The sequence below is a fragment of the Vipera ursinii genome (assembly GCF_947247035.1).
Source record: "Vipera ursinii genome assembly, chromosome: Z".
Taxonomy (NCBI): Eukaryota; Metazoa; Chordata; class Lepidosauria; order Squamata; family Viperidae; genus Vipera; species Vipera ursinii.
This window is the reverse complement of record NC_139517.1, coordinates 80,506,780-80,524,950: the sequence shown is the minus strand read 5'-3', so window position 1 is coordinate 80,524,950 and position 18,171 is coordinate 80,506,780. Positions and strand designations below refer to the sequence as shown.

General features: G+C 38.1%; 1 protein-coding gene across 3 annotated transcripts in view; it reads left to right on the top strand.

Annotated features, from left to right (window-relative positions):
• The first annotated feature begins 1,819 nt into the window (after positions 1-1,819).
• Positions 1,820-18,171, top strand: part of TGFBR2 (transforming growth factor beta receptor 2) — a 50,902-nt gene continuing 34,550 nt past the window's right edge. For 2 of the 3 annotated variants that reach the window (XM_083376145.1, XM_083376144.1), the window contains exon 1: positions 1,820-2,114. In XM_083376145.1, the coding sequence (XP_083232271.1) occupies positions 2,039-2,114 (76 nt within the window). In that variant the 5' untranslated portion in view covers positions 1,820-2,038. Of the gene's footprint in view, positions 2,115-15,803; positions 16,232-18,171 lie in introns of those variants that run through there. The other variant, XM_083376146.1, reaches the window with a different exon arrangement.

Genomic DNA, 18,171 nt, shown 5'->3' with positions numbered 1-18,171 from the left:
CCGTTACAAAGCCGAGGAGCCAGCGCTTGTCCGAGGACGTCTCCGTGGTCATGTGGCCGGCATGACTACATGCCAAAGGCGCACGGAACGCTGTTACCTTCCCACCGTAGTGGTCCCTATTTTTCTACTTGCATTTTTACATGCTTTCGAACTGCTAGGTTGGCAGAAGCTGGGACGAGTAACAGGCGCTCACTCTGTTATGCGGCACTTGGGATTCGACCCACCAAACTGCCGACCTTCTGATCGACAAGTTCAGCGTCCTAACCCACTGAGCCACCGCGTCCCTAATTTTAAATCCAGTATCCCTCCACAAATACAGACGCAGCTAGGATTCCTCTGTAATTGGCATTCATCAAAAGGCTGAATTAAATTGAATTCATAAACCACATTAGGCCAGTTTTAATGTACAGATCCATTAAGTACCCATGTGTTGCAGTGAGCAAAATGTGAGTTTAACAATTGAAAGTGTACTTGATCCTGAGCCTGCCTGGCCCTAATCCAACACTTTAATCATAAGCCACACTAGCAGCCAGTACAGTCTTTATTTACAAGTGTTACTATGTTTCATGTCTATATTTGCCTCATAAGGAAGCATAACAAAAATTGTAAGTGAATCAGTAGGTAAACAGCCATTGACTATCTGAATTATATATATTGAAAGCTAAGCTAACCTATCTTGACTTATCTAAAAAAACCTGGGCAAAGTCAAGTCTTGCTGTAGTAGAGAATATAAGTAGCTCTGGGTTGAATTGTTAAGAGTCTCGATATTTTCAGCTGATAATGTTACCTAGCCTAATCATGAAATGTCTACAGAAGGAGAAGCAATAGAGAACAGGAAAATTGTAACAGGTTCCATTTTATTTAATGTTTTGATGAGGGACACTAGGAAAGAGTGATATAATCTAGACATGAACGATACAAAAATCCCTGAAAAAGGCAATGGTAAGCTATTTCTGTATTGTGCTGGCTTAGTAAACTAAGTGGCCATGACTGTAAAATACCAGGAAACTGAGCATGACTTAAAAAGACTTTAACTAAAGTGCGCAGATGCATTTCCAAAGCACATACATAAAAATGAATGGTACTTCTATTTCTTTTACCACCAAGTCTTCCAAGAGGTAAGAAAGTTTGGTCAACATTCGCAACATTGATTTTATTAAATTAAGTTAAATAATTATGTTGACGTGTTAATTCTACTGAGTTGCTAAACTTTTAACCTGACTTACAAATACTAGATACAGAAACTAAGGCATAAAATAAAATATGGAGAACTGCTTGCAGGTTAAGCTAAACAGCATCTGGGCTCAACATATCTTGATACAAACCATTTTGAACCGAGCAAATACTGAGCTCCGGAAATACGCATTAAGGTGGGAGCCTTCGTTCTCTTTTGTATCGCTTATGGCGCAATACGAAAATGTATTACGGATATGAGAACTAATAACAGGGTTCTGAGCCTGGGCGTGTAGCGATCCGCGCGCTCCTGTGTCGGAGAGAAAAAGCGTGGGCGAGATGACTGAGGAAAACGCCTTTATGAACCAAGCCGCGGGTTAACCTCCACAGGCAGAGCTTTTCATACATTTTTTTTTTTGGCAGCGTGTGGAGAAACGGCTTGAGACAAGGGAGGTCGGCCTAAGGCCGATGATTGACACGCAGAACGGTCTGAAGAGGTTTCATACTGAAGCAGGGTGGGGGGATGGAGAAGCTGGGAAGAGGGAGGGCCAGAAAAGGAACTACTGTAAGAGTTAAGAAAGTCCTGCCCAGCTGTTTGCGAACTTTTTAAGATTTCCTGTTTCTCCTGCAGCTAGAGAAAGGGAGCGACTCGCACACGCACGTCAGAAGTACCCAAGCCGCAGCTACTCCCGCTGCCTCCGCTGGGGCCCCTTTTCCCCCCTCATCCCAGTCTGCTTCAGAGCCTCTTCGTCGTCTTTCACCCTAGCCCCGAGTTCCGCCCGCTTCCCCTCGTCCCCGAGTTGTCTCGGCCAGGCTGTTCCTTATCCCGTGCCTTGCAGGCCGCCTCAGGGTGGAGGGAGATACAATGAGCTGGATTCCTAAGCACATTTTGTTATGGACTCTCCTGCACAGTACGGCTCACCCGCTGGGACGGGAAACAGGTAAATGTGGACTTTGATTTCCTACCTGACATGTCTGTCTGTCTGGATGGTCTCTCCTCCCCACCCCTTTTCCTCTCCGCACTTTTCTCTTAATAGCCGCCTAACATGCACACCGCACTTCGAAAGAACTCGTTAAGTCACTACCCCGACTTAGCACTCTCCGGATGTGTGTGATTGGAAGTCCCATCAGCCGCTGCCAGCGTGTGTATTGGGTGCATCACCAAAGTCACGGTCGAGTATATCTGGAGCATATCAGGTTTGGAGAGTCTTTTCTACACCGTCTTTATCTGGGATTAATCTGTCTCTTCCCTTGTCCAAATTTATTCTAATGTTAACTATCCCCCTCCATTTCTTTTCTGAATGCTGAAGAACGCCATAGGCACCATCCTTAGTACCACAGTTGTTTTGCTATCTAGCATATATTTGGGGCTTGCTGTTCAGTAAAATGTACTTCAGGAGTTTTAATCTTGGCCTTTGGTTATCAGAGACAGCTGCCTTATTTTGCACTTCCAGCTGTTGCCACACCTAGCCTGGATGAGTTACTGTTTGTGCATAGGTCAGTTGTTGCTGGCTTGGCAGTAATTAGTGAGTTGGGATACACTGCAGCAGAAATAGATGAACTATATTATGTGCTAATGTTTCCTGAGTCAGAAATCCCCAAATTTGTTTTGAAGCAAATTTCCAAAACTCAAGTTTCCTTAATTTTGCAAACACAGCAGAATAATCTGTACAGAAAAAACTCCTTCTATACAAATGTAAAGAGCTGCATAACTGCTTATTAGCAGCAATTTTCCCCCTTTTAATTTTATGTTTCTTTGTCTCTTTAATTAGGATAAAGTAAGTTACAGAGCAAGCATGTGGTAGTTTTGTTACTGAAAGCAGTGGTCCTGCAAGTTCATTTCTGAAATACCGATGCTAAATACATATCAAAATAGTGTATGAGACTTTGGTCTAGGATCTAAGGCACCTTATTGTCTCCATTTGCTTTCTGTCTTTTTCAGAAGCAGGTCTTTGCATTCAGTGCAGTATCATTTTAAAGATTTTTTGGTATTTAAAGTTTTTTTGGTATATAAAATATGATAATTGCATTGGTTCTGTGAATTAGGGGTAAAATAAAGAGTATTTACTTTCCACTGAAGCTAATGAAGATTTTGATATTTTTTTTATCATGTTTATGGGGGTGTATAGATTCTGTTAATGTTTATAGAAATAAAATCGTTATTATTTATTTATTTATTAGATTTATATAGATTAGATTGGAGAACAGTATGAGGTTAGATATACTTTAGGCTGAAAAAACCCTACTTTTCCTAATCTGATATACTGCAGATGAATAGGACTCTAACCATTATCATCATTGGCCAGCATGATGGAAGTTGTGATCCACTCATTTCAAAGTCTAGCTAGGGAACAGTTGCTCTGGAGCTGTATTCTGTAATAATAGTTCAGTAACTGTCTCTAGAAGCCTTGCCACCCTCTTAAAAGTTTCTGTTGTACTTGTTTTCCTTTCCTTCATTTTATGTCTGATATACCTTTCTAAAACAACTTTCTCTTTGCCCCCCCTTCAGACCCATTTCAAAAGTTTGAACACATTTTCATGCATGTTTATTTGTGATTCCTTCCATTTCTCCTTATTAATGGAGAAATTCAGGTTATTTAGGGCAGAGCAGATATCTCTACGTTACTGTCATGCTATAGTTAAATAATTTCCTATATGTTTTATAAATAAAATCATATGACATTACACATACAGTAATGCTGCTTTTATGTTTCTTGAAAACTGATGGTTAATGCAAATTACCATATTGTGCTGGAAGATTGTTTCTAAGTATGTATATTTAATATTTAAATTAATACCAGTAATAATATTAAGCATTCTGCAAATTATTTTTAGAATGTTAAATGTTTCATTCTCACTAGAGCAGTGAATGCATTTGGACAAAGCATAATCATAGATTAACTGTGTGATTGCAATTGTTCAGATTCTTGCGTGGCTCAATATATTATTCCTGTAATGATAATGTGGAGTTATCAGAGTCCGTGGTATTGTCATGGGGTTGAATCTTAAAGTGTAAGTCTCACTGAATACTATAGAATGGTGTGAAATGTATGCATGTTATAAGAGGAAAATAATCATGCTTATTATACTAATTTATATATTGCTTGTCTTGCTAGGGAACAAAAATTTAGTTGTTTGAGCTTTAAAGAGGTAATTGAGAATTAGATTAAAAAGTTTTGCACTTACTCCTGAAGAGTGGAACAGTTTCTGGAGCAGTATTCAGGACATCTGTAGCATTTGTTCTGTACATAAACCTTTTTGAGTTTTGGCCTATGTAGTTGGATGGTTTAAAATTAAGCCTCATGACCAAATAATAAACACGCTTGCCTTTCTCCCCAAATTATAGTTGGAGTGGATGTCTTCAGTTGAGAACTGATAATTTTCAATATAAAATTGATAGAATATGATTGGAAGATGTGAAAAGCTTAGTGAACAATTATTTGGCATGTATACTTTCCTTTTAGTCAGTCTTCCTGTTTTCTTTTCCTCATATTATAAATTTAAATTTAATTTAAAGTACCTACAGATGTGTAACATGGATAAATATCAAGTAATTTTTTGAATGATTTACAGTGGTTATATTTTTTCATTTAAATAAATTTCATCAAACAAAGTAAATTAGTAGGAAAAACTCCCTCCAAATAGCAGTTTAAATTCTGAGATTGCTACTTGTATGTAAGCATGTAGAAAGCTATAGTATGTTAATAAAAATTGCTTTGTGTATTTTGAGGCCTGTATGAAAGTTCTTCAGTCCATAATTTTTATTTTTACAGGGACTAGTTTAAAATAATGAAAACAATTGAGATATCATTTTAAATACATGTTGGATATTCAGTGGAATGCTCTTGTTTGAAAATGTCTTCAGTAACTTATAATGGGATAGTTCCACCAGCAATCTTCACAGATAAGTTTTCTTTAAGATAGTCACCTTCAGTCACTTGCAGTCTAAGATAATTCATGGCTAAGGTAACTTGTTCAGACTCGGTCTGATTCGAGTGCATGTCAACCATTCTTTCCAGATTTCAGAAGAATATGAAGTCAGAAATGCCTGTTAAAGGGTTAAGGAAAAGCATATAGAACAGGGATGTCAAACTGGAGGCCCACAGGCCGGATGCCTCACGCACAGGCCACGCCCACCCCAGCTCTGCAAAGGCAAAATACATCACAATATGTCACATGATACGATCGAGTTTGAAACCCGTGATAGAATGTTTTAACAAAGAAAAGTAGAATTTTTGCAATCCAAAAGTAATAGCCAAGTGAAATTTTGCATAACAAATCAGTGACAATACCTTTATATTAATATCATGCTAAGTGACATGTATTTCAAGCATAGCTAAAATGTGATTGGAATCTTTTTGTGGCTCTTATACCAGGTAATGAAACATTGATGATGACCTTAGTTATTCTAGAACAAGTCAGTGGAGTTTCTAAAGCTAGTCTGTTTAAATCAAATACAAGATGGCTTTCTTAAGATAGTTAGCATTCCTTTTCCTGGTTCTTCATGAGGAAAAAGTTGAGAAGCATGCAAGTGCACTGGAACTCACTTATTGTTGATTCAAAATGAGAGAGCAGAATCTGAGATCATTGAATGCACGTTCAGTATGTGTCACTCTATTCTCCAATAAAGAATTATAATAGAGAAATTATTAAACAGATAGGAAGGCGTCCTATTAATTGTATTTTATCAATGTAATTTAACAAATTAGTATGATTTGCAAGTGTTACTACTTTTTAATTAGTGAAAAGTCTAGGTAGTCATCATTAGATAATTATCAAAAAAAATTCAGACAGTGCTTATTAATGAAATATATAGTGATTTGGCTTTTGGCTTTTGATTGTCTTGAAACAAACACCCATTAGGAAAAAAAATCTAATTTTGCCCATTACTCTGTCATATTTGGTCAAAGCAAAATGATTTTCAGAATTATAAATTATCTAAGACAAAAACTTTCAACTTTGGATAGTCACGGTTGAAAAACCAAACTTTTCTTTTTCTACCTTACAGAACACTGCTAAGTATATTGCTAGTAATGTATAGAAAAATCACATTAATAGAAGTATTTGTTGATCATATGTGTAAGATATCAACAATCAATACAGAAGGTCCAGTCACCTTTTCCAAGCTAACCCTGTCCAGGTGTGTTGGATTACAGTTCAAGCAACACCTGACTAATCTGAGTGTTACTATTTTACACAGCTATCAGGCTGCAGGACACTGCACTAAATCATCAAAATATAGCCTCTTGTCTTTTTGACATGAGAAAATTTATGCAAATGTATTGTCACTCACAGGAAACAAACTCTAGCAATGCCACCTATGATTTGTTTGTTTTACTGTTTAAAAAGTAGCATTATGCATTTTTTAAAAAAATCAGATGGACTATTCTATGATGCAATGGTAAGCATTCACAAAGCTAGTTGAAGTAAGAAAAAAATTATATTTTTCTATATTACCAATCCTAATTGTTACAAGAAGTGACATCTTTTTCTTTGCTCTCCCTCCCAAGAAATCTAAAGACTAAACTACACATAATATTTTTAGAAATCCTGAGTATTGGTGGGTGGGGATTCTCTTTTAGACTAAGATAGTTATTTACCTGTGGCAATATTTTTTTAAAATTCCATTTATATCCCGCCCTTCTCCGAAGACTCAGGGCAGCTTACAAGCTTAGCAGTAATATTTTGCTCACATAAAAAATAATGCTGTTGCTAATAGCTGCATGGGACTCATTTTGTTAGGAGTGTTGCAGAAGAGGAAAAAGATAATTGGGTAAAGGACCTAGTTTAGTGTAGTGGCTAAAGTACTGCCTAGAAACCAGGAGACTATGAGTTCCAATCCTGCCTTAGATATGAAAGCCATCTGGGTGACTTTGAACTACTACTGCTAAGCTTGTAAGCCGCCCTGAGTCTTCGGAGAAGGGCGGGATATAAATGGAATTAAATAATAATAATAATAATAATAATAATAATAATAATAATAATAATAATAATAATAATAATAATAAACTGGTCACACTCTTTCAACCCTACCTAATTCATAGAGCTGTTATTGTGGGAAAGGAAGAGGAGGGAATATTATGTATGTTTGCCAACTTGAATTATTTATAAAATTATAAAGGTGAGATAAAAAATTAATAAAAATTAATAGTTTCATGGCTGGTGTGCCATAATTTGGATCCTGAATTGGGGCACTTTCACTCTGTGGCTACTACAGTATTTACTTATAGTTTGGTACCTGCAGAATCACCTCTAAACTGTACTAGTCTAACCCAGGGCTTTTCAACTTTTTCATCCATTGTACCACTTTTAGGGTATGGCAACATCCGAGTACCACCAGTTGCCTAGCAAGGTGTCAAAAACTTGATGACCAAAAAATAAAAAAGGAAAAAAGTGATGAAGTACAGGTAGTCCTCGACTTACAACAGTTCACTCGGTGACTGTTCGAAGTTACAACGGCACTGAAAAAAGTTCCCCCAAGCCACAGCCAAACAAGACACCTGCCTGCCCGCCCGACGGCATTCTTCCTCCTGTCCAAGGTTTTCATTGTTGTGAGCATTTCTGTTGAAGATTGGCAGTGGGGGTGGGGTGGGGGTGTTTGGTTTTTATTTCCCCCCCTCTTCTGGGTGGTTGCAGCACTTCACATGACCCTGGGACACTGACTGTCATAAATATGAATCAGTTGCAAAGCATCTGAATGTAAATCACAAGACTCTGGAGAAGCTGTAACATTCCAGCTGATCGGCACCTCGTCTGGGCTCAGCAGACACGCCAGGATCAGCCCCGAGCTCCAGCTGGAGCCTGGCGCTGATCCTGGCATTTCCGCTGAGCCCTGACAGCCCTGTAGCTCCAGACACTCTCGCTGAGGCTTGTGTGGTGCTGCCACCGGTTCAGCTCATTCCCCTCCCCTGCTACCACTTTTCTAGGATGGTCACGTACCACCTGCCAGGTGCCAATGTACCACAGGTGGTACCCGTACCACTGGTTGAAAAGCCCTGGTCTAACCTACTATATTATAATATATTAATCCCCCCCACACACACCTGTAATCTATGACCAATCAGAGAATTGTATATTAAGTGTTCCTTAATATATCAAGTTCTATTTGATGTTCAATTCGAGAGGTAAGAAAAAGAAAACATAAGCATTCATGCAGTACTGCATCTATCTCATGTCACTTTCTATAAATACGGACAATCTAGCCAGGCTCTAAACAGAATTCAATTAAAATTGTCCATACATTATTCCAGGGTCCAAATAACGTATTCATTTTAAAGGCAAGCACTGGCACGGCTGCACTTCTTACTGACCCTTTAGCAGGGGTTGGACTAGATGACCTCCAAGGTCCCTTCCAACTGTATTATTATTATTACTTAAATGTATGGAGCTGGAGAAAGAGGAATACAGAGCTAGATGCATGTTCTTGTTTGCTTCCGCTTTTAGTTTTCCATATATTTATATGAAAGTATGAATATGGTTCCATGTATACCAGAAGTGGAGACTTTAGATCTATGTTTAAGCAGTGGTGGGATTCAAATATGTGAACAAACGGTTCCCTGTGTCGATGCCACTTCCAGAAGTCCATTCTGGGCCTGGGCAACAAAAAATTAGCTACCAGTTCTGCCGAAGTGGTGCAAAACGGCTGAATCCCACCACTGTGTGTTTCTTAATTTTTTTTTTAATCTCAGAATCCCTTCCCACTTCCCACTTTCAAAAAGTTGCCACATTGGGTCATTGTTTCAGAGAAATTTCCTTACCTAAATAGAGGGGGGAGGAATAAAAGCATTAGGAGCAAGAGTAACTTTCTTTCTTTCCTGCCTCTCTTTTGAGCAAGCAGATAAGTGGCTATTAGCATTCAGGAGGCTTGCTGTAATGTTTTATGATTAGAAAATATAACAAAAAAATTTTCATTCTGAACTCTAGTAACACTTGAAAATAGTAATCTAGTATGTGTCTAGTAAACTGGAATAGATTAGATAGTTATTTGGAGGCATCTGTTGTTTAAACACAAAACTGCCAGAGATAAGGATAATCAGTCTCCCCATTTTTCAGATAGGTGGGTAAGAGCTATTAAAATAAACTTTTTTTGAAGAGTATTTTTTTTAAGTCTACCATCATAGGAAGAAAACATGGGGCAATTACAGATATTCATAGTGGTTTTACAGATCTCTTAAATGAATGTCAGTAATTTCTGATAGGGAATTTCACACTTTTTGAACTTGTCCTTCAGGTCTAGTTTGAATACATGGGGTACATTTTACATTACAAAGAATTCTAGAAAATTTCAATCTATGCTAAACTATTAATCTGGTGACAGCTATTATTCTACTTCATCCCTTCCAATCATTCTTAAACCTATATTTGATATCTGTAATTGTTCATATTGCATCTAGGAAGTGTTAATAAACATTTTGGAACTCTTCTGCACCACACTGAGACATTTTGTATCTGTGTTATTTATATTGCAATTTTACAGACACACACACACACACACACACACACACATACACACACACACACACACACACACACACACACACACACACACACACACACACACATATATATATATATATATATATATATATATATATATACACATACAAGGCGAGGAATGTAAAGGAATGTAAATATATTGTTTCTTACAGGAAGGTGTGAAGGAAACTTAGTAAGATTATTTTATGTTTTGTGTTATGAATTTAGATAGACGTTTTCTGAAGGTATAGAATGTTTTTACTTGAAACTGTTATTGTGAAACTCGGAAATGACTACTTAAAATGTTCTGGAGACATACATCATGGTTTATATAAACAAAACGAAAATAAATAGATGGTTACTTCATAGTGTCTTTATCTTACACTTGAAAACTTCCTACCCTTTTTTCTCAGTTTAGAAATGTTAAACTGAAGCAGTAGCAAAACATAAAAGATAAACAACAAGCGAAGAAAGCAATTAAAATAATTGAGACTGTCTCTAGACAGCAGTTTAAAAAGATTTAAAACACCTTTGCAGCATAATAAAGATGAATGTTAAAAAAAATACCCTGTAAAATAGAAAAGTCTTGTCTAGTACAAAAAAGGCAGCTCCCGTTTTGGAGAACCTAGAACTAATGAGGGTGTTCCCAGTCAGCCACCTGCTACACCTTTATACGAGAAGACAAATTGAACAATGCCTCCAAGGAAAATTCTGGGTTTCTGTAATTAATAGAATTAACAGAGGAGATGGTCATTTAGATTTTATAATCTTAAGCAAGGAAAAAGTTTCTCACCATATGTCAGCACCTTGAACTGGACCTGAAAACAAAACTGGAAAATAGTATATAGATGAAATATAACCTAACCATCATTTGTTCCAATTTCACACTTTTCTTTGTAGAAACAAACAAAAGGGAAAGCCAAAGAATATAGTTTTTGTGGTTCTTGGAAGTGATGATTATAAATCGGTTTTAATATCCAGCTTATTGCTAATATGCAAATCCTGACTGGATTCTGTAGAATAAAAGATCACAGAAAAGTATATATCTTTGTTATTTTAGTGATTCACATGAAGACAGGACCAAATAGGAACAGTAATCTTTATCAATTTTTAGGATTAGAAATATAAATTGTGTGCCTTTTATGACCTTTCATTAGATCTTTAAAAAACATTTGATCTTTAAAAAAATGTAATAATGTCTTGTCAAAGGTTGGCATTAGGAACCACAAAGCATAGTTACAAAGTGCAAAGTCTAATTAAAAGAAATATTACTTGTGATTACTGTTAGAAACAAGAATAGTCAGCCCAGACAAATATAAATGTGTTGGTTTGTTGAGGGTCGGTACTGTCTCTGGTTGTCTATGCGGTTGATTTGAATTCTGAGGGGCTCATAAGCTGGTTGTAGGTCAATGTGTCTATTGATAAAATTGCTAGTGGAATGCCAGACTTCAATGAACTCACGAACTTAGTGGGTGATAGAATGGCTGATGATTTTTGTGTTGCTCCAATAGAACTGGTGCTATTTGTTGTTGGTGTGGATAGAGATTAAGGATTTGGGACCATGGCATCTGAATGCCAGCAGGTTTTCGTGGATCCTGGTTTTTAATTGACATGAGGTTTGTCCCATGTAAAATTGATTGCAATATTTACAGATGATTTTGTAGATTACATTGTTTCTTTCATCTTCTATATCTTGTCTTTGGTTCTGGATAATTCCTGGCAGAGTGTGGCTGTGGGTTTGTGGGCTATTGCTATACCTAGGGGTTGGAGAATTCTGGCTGTCATTTCCAACATTACTTTTGTGTATAGTAGGGTTAGTTTTTGGATGGTAGTCAGCTGTGTGTTGTGGTGTGGTTTGGGTGCTGTATATCGGAATACAAATTTTTTGGGATAGCCGTTATGGAGAAGGATGTCAAGCAGCTGTTTCTCTTCTTAGTGTTGTGGTATTAATGCAGTGTGTCCTGGCCCTTCTGAAGCAGGTCTGGACAGAGCTTCTTTTGGGTGTGGTGTGGTGGTTGATTGCGAAGCTGGCAACCTGGTCTGTGTGGGTAGGTTTGCGGTAGACATGGGTTTTCTGTTGTCCAGTCTCCTTATGTCAATGTCGATGAATGGGAGTCAGTTGTCTCTTTCCTCTTCATATGTAAATTTGATCCCAGGCAATATGTTGTTAAGTAGTGTGTTTCTTCAGTTAGGGAATGTCTGATGATGATGTTGATGTAGCGTGTCCAGAATTTTGGTTGGATAGGTAGAGCTATGGATTCAAGTCATTGCAATTCTATGTGGGACAAACATCACATCAATTAAAAACCAAGATTCATAAATACTGGCTGGCAGCAAATGCCACAATCCCAAATCTTTAATTTCTACCCCCATTGACACCAAACAACAGCAGATTGATTGGAGCAACACTAAAATCATCAGCCACACTACCACCTGCCACACTCATGAGTTCATCGAAGCCTGGCGATCCACAAGCAATTCCATCAATGGACACATTGACCTACAACCAGCCTACAAACCCCTCAGAATCTAAATCAACCACACAGCCAACCAGAGAGAGCACTGACCCTCAGTCAGCCCACACAAGCCCCCCCATGAGAGGTTCACTTCCCAATGACCCTGACCTGATGTAAGCTCCTCATCACAAGACCCATCACAAGCCTCTCACTGAGCATTCATACCTGACCCATCACAACACCCTCACTTGACACACCCACATCTGAAGCCTTTATAAACAGAAAACACTGACTTCCCCTAAACTAGGCTGAATATGTTACCTAGCATGGTAATGAAACATTCAGAAACCAACCCACAAGCTCAGAGAATGAATTTTCAGCCTCATCCTACACTCAAGCTACAGACATTCGCACTATTGCAAATTTACACTACTATTCATTTTGAAATTATTGTATACCATTTAAGTAAAAGGAGCTTTTTGTCCATTTTTATCATCGTTTAACATTTAGTGATCAGCAAGCCCTTCTAATAGATTAATAAAATGTATTTGAATTTATTTTTAAAAGCAGATATCTACTTTGTGCGAGCCTTTTTGGTGTTTAATTTATCAGGCTAGAAACTGGAAAATCGTAAGTTCTCACACAAAGCCAACTGAGCGATCTTGGGCCACTAATTTTCTCTCAGCCCTAGGAAGGAAGCAATGACAACCCAGCTCTGAAAATCCTTGCTAAGAAAACTGCAGGGGCTTCTCCAGAGAGTCTCTGAGAGTCAGATAATTAAACAGAGAGGGTGTGGAATTTACATTGTAATAGAAGGTTCATTGACATTCATGTCTTACCATAAAAGTGTTTGGGTAAAGCAAAGAATGCTTCCTTATTTTGTATTCCACTTTATCTAAATATCTGTGAATAATCTCAGCAAGTTGTTAAATGAGTGAAATTACTTGTACAGGTAATCCCCGAGTTACGAGCGTTCACTTAACGCTCATTCAAAGTTATGTGATCAACGACCCCTAGTATTTACAAGCAAATCCCAAAATTACCAACTACTGCAACACCACAACAGTCATTTGCCCTTACGAGAGACCAACAGCAGAGGCTCTGCAATATTCACTCTTTTCCTCTCCCCGCTCCCCTCAACTGCTTCCCCCTCCCTTCCTGCTGTGCTGGACTTACCTTGCAAAACCTGTCTCCTCTCTGCTGCAGTTTCTTTTCCTTTAAGGGAGAGGAGAGTCAGCTTTGAAATCCTTTTCACATTGACAATGGAAGTTCCTGGGTGCCGTAATATTGCGCAAGTTCAAACACAAGTTCTCTGCAAAAGAGATCATTTATTTATTTATTTATTTTATTTAAATTTATATACCGCCCTATTCCCGTAGGACTCAGGGCGGTTTACCGGGAAAATTAAAAGTTAAAATACATCACATACAATTAAAATCGATTAAAACTAAGATTAAATTAATCCCTGAACTTAACTAAAACCCCATTAATTAAATAATTAAAACCCCTCAGTCTGGGCCAGACAACTCAAAAAACCGAGTTTTCAAGTCCCTATGAAATGAGCGAAGGTCGGGGGCCTCTGGAAGCTTCCATTCACTGGGGGAGAAGTGTTTGCTTCATTTGCATGCCTGTGGGGCAAAGTGTGGAATCAGAGTCAGCCAGGCGTAGGAACTTACATTCCATTTTTGCTTTAGAAATCAAGTGCAGCAAGGGGGAGAATGGGAACGTAAGCTCAGCTAGCCATAACATAACATTGCGGTGGGAACCCAAGGACATGCTGATAACATTTTGGCAGGCTGTGGAGCTAAGGAGAAACCCCACGCTTTAAGCTAATTGGGAAATGTGATTTATGACAGTTTATTGAGGGTGGGAATTGCATTTTGTTACTTTGTATCAGGGGGAAGGGAATTTAGTTTTTGGTTTCAACTATGTAGTGCCCGATACTTTGTTCTCTGAATAAAAGATTCTTTAAAGAAAACAATGCCTCAAAGTTCTTTTGAAGGGTTTTATCTATCAGAACCTTGACAGAGTGCTTCCAAACACAGCCAGTCCTTGCATTTGGAAGCCCTCCATAGGTACTGAAACATTTTTTTATCCCAATGGAGATCTAGCAGAAGGCTCAGTTTCTCAAGTGCCCCCCTTTTTTATCCCAATGGAGATTTGACAGAAGGCTCCATTTCTCAAGTGCTCCATTCCAGGCATATGGAGCTTGCAGTCTTTGCCAGATCTGGTGGAGAACAGGCAGAGACTGCAAGCTCCATATGCCTGTAATGGGGTGCTTGAGAAATGGAGCATTCTGCCAGATCTCCATTGGGATAAAAAATGTTTTGGCACCTATGGAGCACTTCCAAACGTAGGGACTGACTTTTTATCCCAATGGACATCTGGCAGAGACTGCAAGCTCTTTGGCTAAGTTTTTGCAGGAAATGCCATTTCTCAAGCTCCTTTCTAGCAAAAACAAGCCTCCAGAGCAAGCATGCCTCACTCTTCTTAAAAGCAATCCTACAAAAAGCCTTTGGAGTGAATGCACTTCCTCCAAAGGCTTGTATTCGCTAGGAAGAGGCTTGAGAAATGGCTTTTTCTGGCAAAAATGGAGCCAAGAGCGAGGCACTCCATTTCTAAGTGTGCATTTGAATGCAGACAGAACTTCCAGTTTCCCAAGGTGTCCGTCCTAGTGAAAATTGTTCCAGCAGTGGTGGAAAGGAGTTGGGGGCAAGAGCAAATACCGCGAGAGTTTAGGCTCCCATTCTCTGCAAAAGAGAATCGGTGCCTGAACCCGTGCGATATTACGGGCACCCAGGAGTTTCCATCAACTTTCCTCTCCCTCAAAGGCAGAAACCATGGCAGAGAGGAGATGGATTTTTTCAAGTTAAGTGAGTCTGGTGCAACAAGAAGGGAGGGGGAACCATGAGGTATCTTAGTAGGTCGGGGAGGCCATGGGGGCCTATTCCATCACTAGGCCCCCCATGGCCTTCCCTGAGATACCTCATGTGTACTTAAAAGCCCCGTGCATCTTAATGAGCAAAGGAGTGATCTTGTTCAAAGTACCGGTAAGAGATTCATTCTACGAGTTTTCAGGTTAAGAGTGGAATGGGCAGGCTCCATTACACTTGTAACTCGAAGACTACCTCTACTTTTTAAACATTAAAAACATGAACACAAAAAAAATCTATTGCATTGTTTACCAAGTGAATGTAGATTACAGTTAGTTTTGACTTAGTGATATATTCTAAAGGAGTCATCAACAATAGGAAATCCCATAGTCATAGAAGTCCCATAGACATTTTCACAAGGCAACTGGATTTTCTTTTTTCTTTTTGAAGACATTTCACTTCTCATCCAAGAAACTTCTTCAGCTCTGACTGGATGGTGCGGAATGGAAAGATTTATACTTCCTGCAGACAGCTGGTCATTTGCATTCTTTTAGAGAGTTGTTGATGCCACATGAAGGCTTATCTGTGTCGACAAGAACACTTGAGTAGTGCAAATGGGTGTGGAGCTGTCTTGGAACTATTGAAAGGACTGTTGTAGACCAGGAGTCCCCAGCCCCCGGTCCATGGACCGGCACCAGGCCACAGCATATCAGAACTGGGCCACACAGACAAGCAAAGCCCCATCCCCAGATGCAGGCAGGAAACTGTGTCCCCTCCAGTTCACGGAAAAACCTCCTTCCACAGAACCGGTCCCTGGTGCCCAAAGGCTAGGGACCTCTGTTGTAGACTGAAGATAGATTAAGTTGTATCTCCCCTTCTATTGAGAGAGGATTGTTCAATTTTGAGATGGATGGCCTCTTTGACCCCTCTATCTTTAGTCTACAACATCAATCTTCATCTATCTTCAGTCTACAACACAGTCCTTTCAACAGTTCAAAGAAGGCTCCACACCCATTTGCACTACTCAGGTGAGCCTGAGTAAGTTAATATTTCTCTCTCATCAGTTAGTATTAAAATAATCATTATTATCATGTTACCAGAATGTTAAAACAGTAAAATAATTTGTTCAAGTGATAAAATTACTAATAAAATGATTTTTGATTATTATCTTTCCCCCCAAAACAGCATTATGGGGATGCTTTGTGGAGGAATGTCCTCACTAACTATCAAAAACAGATCACTCAACAAGTTTTAGTATGTAGAGTTCTATAATTTTAGTTATCTAGTTTCTGGGAAAACATGCATAGATTGCAAATTGCAATATCAGAGTTTTGGATGTGCTTCACTGTAACAATAATCCAGCAAATATTAACCAGATCTTATTTGCATTAATATTAGAGTCTAAACCCATGTTTCTTACGGTCATTTGAAAGAATGGCAAGAAGATATGGTTCTTAATAATTTATGTTCTTATAGTCTTTCTTTCTTTCTTTCTTTCTTTCTTTCTTTCTTTCTTTCTTTCTTTCTTTCTTTCTTTCTTTTTCTTTCTTTCTTTCTTATTTATTTATTATAGTTTTTTATTTATTTTTTATTATTTATTTATTTACTTACTTACTTACTTACTTACTTACTTTGGCCACCTAATGAGAAGGAAGGACTCACTGGAGAAGAGCCTCATGCTGGGAAAGATTGAGGGCAAGAGAAGAAGGGGACGACAGAGAATGAGGTGGCTGGATGGAGTCACTGAAGTAGTAGGCATGAGCTTAAATGGACTCCAGAAGATGGTAGAGGACAGGAAGGCCTGGAGGAACGTTATCCATAGGGTCGCGATGGGTCAGACACGACTTCGCAGCTAACAACAAAAATAGTTTTATTTGTCCCATATCTGCTTCTTTGGTGCTTCTTTTTTTATTTTGCCCTTTGATTTTTTTTCATGCTGCTAAGTACCTGAGACTATACAGATGGTGTCAAATTATTTAAAAGAAACAACTATGGAATAAAATTAACTTTCTGTTGATTTAGTCATTATGGGAAAACTTATTTCAAATGATGCTCGTTTCACTATACAAATTTATATATAAATCTTCTAGTCCAACTCCCTGCTCAAATATATTTTTGCTATATATCTGTCCATATCTATGTATTTACCTATCTCTATCTGTTTGTCTACCTACCTGCCTATCTACCTAACAATTACCTACCTACCTACCTACCTGCCTGCCTACCTAGGCTATTTTTGCTGTCTAATAATAAGCAATGTAGAATCAGTTTATTTCATGACTTTTAGGACTGGAAAGAACTGTGTTACAAGTTTCTAAAGTTACTAAATATGAGCTGCAGTTTCATTTCTTACCCTTTAGAAAAATAAATCTGCTTTCTAATACTATATAATGAAAAGCTTAAATATGTATTGTTTGCACTGAAAATAAATATTCATTGCATTTTGAAGTTCTATCACATTTTATTTAGTAACTGAAAAGGAAAAACATGAACCATCATATTTGTTTAAAAATATAGTGTATTTCGTTAGTATTCATATTTACTCTCTTCAGATGTTCTGCATATTGAGATTATTAATTACATGGATTTGACCCTAAATGCTGGTGCTTATATTATTGTGAAAAGAGCAAAAGTTGTAAAAACAAAATATTCTAGAGTGCCAGTATAACTCAGCCTCTTAGTACTCAAAACCTAACACAAATCCTTAACAAATACAGATTACTGCTTTCAAATACAGAGCATAATATTACCCACGTACAGACATTTGCATCTGACTGGTCATTCCATTAATAATATGGAAAGTGCACAATTCTAGTAGCAGCCATGCATTTTCTATAAACAAAAGGAGAAAAACAGAAAGTTCCTCTTAAAACATGGCTATGAAACCTAAATGCAAGACGAATATCTTCATTTCTCAGACTGGAAAATCGCTTACTTCCAAGTTACTTGTCTTGCAATATGTGTTGCTTGTTTTCTTCCCCTTGTTCTGGCTGAACTTTTCTAAGTACCACTTATATTCCAAATATAGGTGTGATGTGGCTAGTGTATTATCAAGAGATGTAAGATATAGGCAATATCTGAATGAAGAGCATCCTGCAAAATTAGGATGGTTCATTTGGTCTATGTTCTTTAATGCATGTTGATACAGGAGGATTGTGATTCTCAACATCCCGTGCACACTCCCCGCCCTTCCT